The sequence below is a fragment of the Pteropus vampyrus genome, unplaced genomic scaffold, assembly GCF_000151845.1.
Source record: "Pteropus vampyrus isolate Shadow unplaced genomic scaffold, Pvam_2.0 Scaffold241, whole genome shotgun sequence".
Classification (NCBI taxonomy): domain Eukaryota; kingdom Metazoa; phylum Chordata; class Mammalia; order Chiroptera; family Pteropodidae; genus Pteropus; species Pteropus vampyrus.
The window spans coordinates 957,202-963,555 of record NW_011889022.1 but is presented as its reverse complement, the minus strand read 5'-3'; the positions used below and the strand labels follow the sequence as shown (position 1 = coordinate 963,555).

The window sequence follows — 6,354 nt, the reverse complement described above, 5'->3', positions numbered from 1 at the left end:
GGCTGGGTGGACTGCAGCCCGTCACGGCGGCAGGTAAGGACAGGCGATGGGCTGGGTGGACTTGTCTTCCTCCCTAGCTTCACTCCTCCGATGGGTGCAGTGCGTGTCCCCTCACTGCATGTTGGCCCATGCAGAGAATCGGCCAGGTCCCCGTCCCCCGGGAACCACAGGCACCGGAGAGAGCCCAAGACAAGTCAGTCAGGAGGCCTGGCTGTCACTTTAAGAGGCATGTGACTCTAGGCAAATGAGTCAGGCTTTGTCAGCCTCCATTTTACATTCTGTTTGATGGGACCACACGGGCACCCCGGGCCACAGAGCTAGTGCACGTGAAAGTGGTGTGTACACGGTAATTTGCCATGGAAATCCTACAAACAGCGTGAACCTCATCAGCTTCAGGCAGTGCTGACATTCAAGCCGCTGCCTACAGCAGCTCAGTATCACCCTCGCTGCATGCTGACATTAAAAGCCTCTGAATTCGAGCTCCGTTGATCAGCTTCCCGGGTGACAAGGAGCCAGGGTCCTGGCAGGCCCCTGAGCCCCTATATTGGTGAATCTGGATCTCTGCATCCTAGAAATCAATTTCAAACTCTTGTAAGATTCCGGCAGCATGTAAATCTGGTGTTGGAAGGCTATGTAATGTAGAATTTATTATTCTTGTCCGCCCTACTTTGGATCTTAAGGAAGAAGTGGGTGTTGACCAGCCTGGTTGATAATTTGAATGTTTCAAAAATGATTTATTTCTGCCATTTCCCCAATAGTATCTGTCTATACACCATCTAAGTTTGCTCAGAATGATATCAAGGCAATGAGAAAATTACCTGTAATTCTTGCCAGATCTGAGGCTGTCGCAACAGACCACTATTCTAGAATCGAAACACCTAGAAGAGCCTCGTGGGTGTGCTCTGAGCTTTCCTTTCTCTCTGCCTCACACAGTTCTCCTGGCCTTGGACTCTGGTGAGCCAGTCACCACTGGCACAGCCAGCCTGCCTGGGCGCTTTGCCACTGCCAGCCCCAAGGGGGTAAGAGGGACCTCACCAGGACGTTCGAGGAAAAAATTTCAAAGCCCAGGGATGCCTCAGAACCAGCTGTTTGGGCTGCAGCAGGGGTGTGATGTGGTGTTTCCCGGATGCATCTGATCACAGGACTCCTGAGACGCGTGTTAAGCCCCAGATCCCGGCTCCAGACCCGTCGGCCAACCTCCAGGGCAGGGCCCAACGACACACGTCAGACAGCGATCAATAATCGCACGTTTAGGCAACTCGAGGCAACACTGATCCAGCAGGAAAGACCCGGAGGCTTGGAGTCTGGAGACCTAATGAGGTTTGCGACCTCAGGGACAGTGGCACTGGTTTGCTTCTCCCTCTGTAAAGAAAGCGGGGGGCGGGGGGTGGATTACAACAATATTGGGGGGGTGGGGGGTCACAACGACATATGTGCCTTCAGCCTCTCTCAAAGGCCGCCTCAGGTCTGATCGGATCACTGGCCTAGAAATGCCGTCAGGCGTGGCTGGGCGTTGGAGCGTGGAGTGCCTCAGGAGTGGCAGCCCCTCACCCACCCCCGTGCCACGTGCAGAGTGAGGACCATGAGAAGCAGGACGAAGGGCCCATCATCTCCGCAAGCCTCTCTTCATTTTGTGAGGGTGGCCGGCGACACCCGAGGCCGCAGCGCTGAGCCCTGGGGCGGCAGGCAAGGAGTTCCCTGTAAGCCTGCCGGGCGGGACAGCCGACACGCCACCAGGCCCGTGGCCGGTGTCCTGGCTTTCTAGTGAGCCTGTGCATGGCCGAGAGAAGCGGTTCATCGGCCAGGGGACAGCTCCTGCCACCTGCATCCGTGCCCCCCCCCCAAACACGTCCCTGACTCACCGCGGCTCACGGGCGCACACGGCAGCCCGCACGCTGTCCCACCGGGCCCCAGCGCCCGCCCTCTGTGCCCTCACTCACCTCTCTCAGTTCAGAGTTTCTAGTGCTGGCTCTTCAGGTCGCTGGGCACATCTTTAAATAAGATGGATGGACAAACGCACACAACACTAAAATATCAAAATACACCCCTTTAAATTAAAAAATGTGATCCTCTGGGTTTGTCACACTGTTGCCATAGCAACGGTGCACATGCGTAACATCCGCCAGGTCCGTCTTCGGCATGTCTCATTTCCCCTCTGCACGTGCAGGGTCCCAGGGACAGAGACCAGGTCTTACCCAGGACTTATTTTGTGCCCCAGAGAAACCTGGGAAGGCAGCGAACGTGTCCAGGCAGCTCCTACGAGGACTCGCTGTTCAGGGCAGAAGAAACAATGGGACTCGGCGTCGAGCAGCGCAGGAGGCCGGGCCAGGCCAGCTCGACCAGCTCCGCTTCCTCCTGCCTCGTCAGCCTGACCTCCTGCCCACAGACCAGGAGCGATGCTGGCTTCCTCTGCTTTCTCTCTCGACAAGGCGACAAGGCGGGAAGCCTGAGCGATCTGAGCGGCCCTGCAGGGGACCCGGTCCGCCCCCCCGCCCCCGCCCCTTCAGAGGCCCAGCATGTTCTCTGCTGCGTTCCTTGTCTGTACTTTCGTTGTCTCTGGAACTGCAGGGTTCCAGTTTTCACAGTTCTTTCCCATGACTCCCCTCAACCTTCACCCAAACCGTGCGCACCCCTTGCTGAGGACGCAGGGTTTTCCGTCTCTGCTGCTGGCGCGCGGGGCTCTTTGGCGGCGAGAAGCCTGGCTTGGGCAGGGCTCGGTGTGAAGAGACAATGATGACCACAGCCACCCAGTATTGCCAGCATCGCCTGAGCAAGGTCAAAGCCAAAGCTGGCGACTAAGAAGTGATGCTTTAATGACCTTTTCCATCTGAACTGGGGCCCGAACAGACCGACTAGACCTTGGCTTTCAGAAGCGTGGGTCACCAGCAGCCTGAAACTCAGCCCCAGGGTTATGGCTTGTGTGTTCCAGCCCTTGGAAGTGCCAGCACTGGGCCAGACTGTCCTCCTGGCTCCTCTTGGGCAGGCCAGGGCCACCATAAAGCCCTTTGGTAGCTCTCCAAGCAGTGCTATCAGCTTGTCCAACCGACCGTCACCCAGCCCCTCCGCCTCGTCACACTCGCAGGGCTATTTGGGGAATGCCATGACGTGCACAGGTACCAGGGAATGGTACTCTGAGAACGGGGCCCGGCTCCAGTCAGGTGGCCCTGAGGAAGACCGAGGACATGCTGAAAAGCATGAGAGGCTGTCCGTGGACCCCAGACAGACAGTGGACCAGTGCGGGGGTTCGGGGTGGCGAGGCCAGACATTGTTGTTCTCTGGTGAGACGGTGTGGGGCGACAAGCTTTGACAACAGTCTGTCAAAGAAAATGGAGACCCAGAGACACCTAAAATTGGATGGCGTGAGGGATTCAGGGCCGAACAGTCGGATGAGGAGAACAGCACACCGACTTCTCAGGCCTCGAGCAGGAATCCGCGTCTCGGGCTGGGCTCAGCCAGGCCGTCCTCTGCCGGCCTTGGCCGGGCTCCCTCGTGTGCGTGCAGTCAGCTGGGAGTTCAAGGCTGCCCGAGAGGGTGACCGAGGTAGCCGGGCCCTTTTCCCTCGTCACACAGCAGGACAGCCCAGGCTCGTTCACCTTATGGTAACTGTAGGGTTCCCAAGAGCAGCAAGAGAGGACAAGCACCATGCACAAGAACTTTCCAAGATTCTGCGCGTGTCACATTTGTTACTGGGTCACCAGCCAAATCAAATTACGTGGCCAATCCCAGATGGAGACGCAGACTGGGCTTCTCGATGAGAAGGGAAAAGTTTGTGGCCATCTTTTTCAATCTACATAAATGACAAAATCCAGAGAGATCTAGCTTTGGGATTTAGGCAAAGCCTATCAATTGGGCAGCGGTGGGAACAGGAAGCTCTCCTTCCTGAGAAGGCAGTGTCCCTCTCTCCCGGAAGCATCCAGCGAAGCCGAGACCCATGCGTACACCTGCGGCGTCCTGGAGCGGCAGGGCTCGGTGGCAGAAGCAAAGTGTGGTAGACGAGGCACAAACCCAGGGAAGATGCGGGGGGCGGAGCTTGTGGGGAGAATGGCCCACATTCCGAATGTAACGAGAACACACGTTCTTTTCAGTCCTCTCTCTCCTGTCCGGGTTGCTGCTCTCTCCTCTGAGTGTGTGTGCGCGTGCGTGTGTGTGTGCGCGCGCGTGCGTGCACTTTAAGCGTTTATCAGAAGGCACCAGATGACAAGCTAATCGGAGTGCAGGGGGAGGCGGGGCTCCGTGTGTGGCACCAGCCTGTGGGAAGTCCAGGACAGGGGAGGATGGGGCAGCCCTTAGTGTCCGACTCAGATGTCGCCACGCACAGAAGACAAAAAGCAGTTTACGTCCTCAGAACGGAAAACGAAAAACTGCTTAGAGAGCTTCCCAAACAGGCGCCCTCTCCCTTGTTGTGGTCCAGCCACTTGAGAACTGTCTTTCAGAATAGAAAATCGAAGTAATTTCTGTGACAGTCCAGCAGGCCGCTGTCACGGGGCTCGCCAGAGGCCTTCTGATTTTAGTGATTTCATTGACTAGTGGCTGAGAGGAGATGGAGATAAAGGCATATTTAGCCGGAAACTATCTTCTGTCCTCAGGACAAGGCTTTCTTCTCAAAGCAGTGATAAATTCTGTCTCGAAGCCCAGCGTGGGAGGTATGGAGATGATGCTGCAGGCAGAGCATCTTCTGGAGATTTGCGGTTCCGGCTCACTCGCTTTCAGGGCTGGAAAAAGAATCCTGGTTTGGCTAAGGAGACTGAGCAGTGTGAGTTCCGCAGGCGAGAAACTGCACGTGTGCAAAGGTCTGCACACGCGGTCACGGTCGTGATGTTTCTCAAACAAGCTAGATGGCCACTGAGGTTTGGAATCAGCCTCCGCCATGCTGTCCCCCGTCTCTCGCCAAAGCAAAGGTCAGCAAACCTTCCAGGGTGGTGGCCGGAGAAGGTCCCGGGCCTGCTGGCTCTTGGATTTGTGTCTTGTCCCTGTCGTCCGCTTCTGATTTCTAGTCATCCAGAGAGACGTCTCGAAACAAACATCAGACCACAAGGGACATCCTGGTCGGGAAGTCACTCTGGGAACGAGCAGGAAGAACCCAACGTTAAACCACACACTAGTTAAAGAAACCCAACCCAACACGACAGGTGGTTCTGTGGGCAGAGTCCACACCTGCTAGGACATTTCCTTAGGCCTGTGACTACAGCCCCTAAGCCTCAGTTGGTGCCGAAGCCAGCGTACATCTGGGGAACTTAGTTCTGTGGCCACGGAGTAACTTCTTGCCCCTTCGGGGATAACTACGGTGTGACGGCCCCACAGCAGCCCGTGAATGGTGTGCCACGAACCCGACGTCACCTGACAGTCCCTTCCCTACCACAGGGCTCTGGTCATTGCATTTTTCTACTTAAAGAACAATGAAAAACATTTAATTCTTTTGGAGAGATAGGTAATTGTGCCAGAACCTTCTTCCGGTCATGTTCTCTCCCCATACTGCTCACCAAAGAAAATGTGCAGCTTGGAATCAGGAAAACAAAGTGGGGGGCGGGCAGGGTAATGAGGGGACGGAAGCGCTGGTGCTGGGCGTGGCCCCCGGGCGCGGAGGCACCCTGCAACCCACAGCGCACAGCTGCGATGGTCCCCCGGTGTGCCCGAGGTCTGGGGCTCACGTGGGGAGGCCGAGGGGTGGAGTGGGCTGCTCTTGGCATTTAGAGAGAAGGCGGTAAAGTCTACATAAGGCCACTTACGCGAGAGACAATTAACTGTTAAGGGACCAAAAGATTTCCCTTACGTATCCAGGGCACGGTCCGCAGTTTCCACTCAGTAAAATGTCAGAGGAGGGAAGTAGCGAGTTTTCCTTCGAAAAGGGATGTGGATTCTTTGGGGAATATGATGCGCGTGTCCCCCGAGGGGCTGGGGATGGGAGGGACGCCCACAGGGGCATGCGCAGAACGTTCTGCACCTGCACGCAGGCCTCTGCGCCCCCCTAAAGGCCTGCGGCGGAGATGGCCTAGGATCCCGGACGCTACAGGCTTCTTAAAGCTCGTCGTCCATGGCGCGACGCTCTCCACCTGCACACCTGCGACGTCTGCCTTGTCCGGCTCCCCGGGGCCCCTGCGTACTGACCCCGCTCATCCTCGGATAGAGGGTGGAGGGAAACCAGCCTGGCGCCCGCGGTCCCCGAAGCGGGCCGCCAGCCCCCTGCATCCGCCCCACGGGGGACGGGGCGCCACCCCTGGACGCGACCCCGCGCCGCCGTCTCACCGGCTTCTTGGCGGGCTCCTTCTTTCTCCTCTTCTCCGAGGTGCCGTGGACGGACAGGTCGCGGCCGCGATAGGACGGGCCGCGGCTCAGCTCCAGCTCGCTGTAGGGCGG

General features: G+C 57.4%; 1 protein-coding gene across 1 annotated transcript in view; it reads right to left on the bottom strand.

Annotated features, from left to right (window-relative positions):
- Window positions 1-471: 471 nt before the first annotated feature.
- The window catches only part of ILDR2 (immunoglobulin like domain containing receptor 2), a 67,595-nt gene continuing 61,712 nt past the window's right edge, over window positions 472-6,354 (bottom strand). The window contains exons 9-10 of the mRNA XM_011374217.2: window positions 6,244-6,354; window positions 472-5,059 (exon numbers count right to left, since the gene is read on the bottom strand). Of these exons, the coding sequence (XP_011372519.2) occupies window positions 5,024-5,059; window positions 6,244-6,354 (147 nt within the window). The 3' untranslated portion in view covers window positions 472-5,023. The remainder of the gene's footprint in view (window positions 5,060-6,243) is intronic.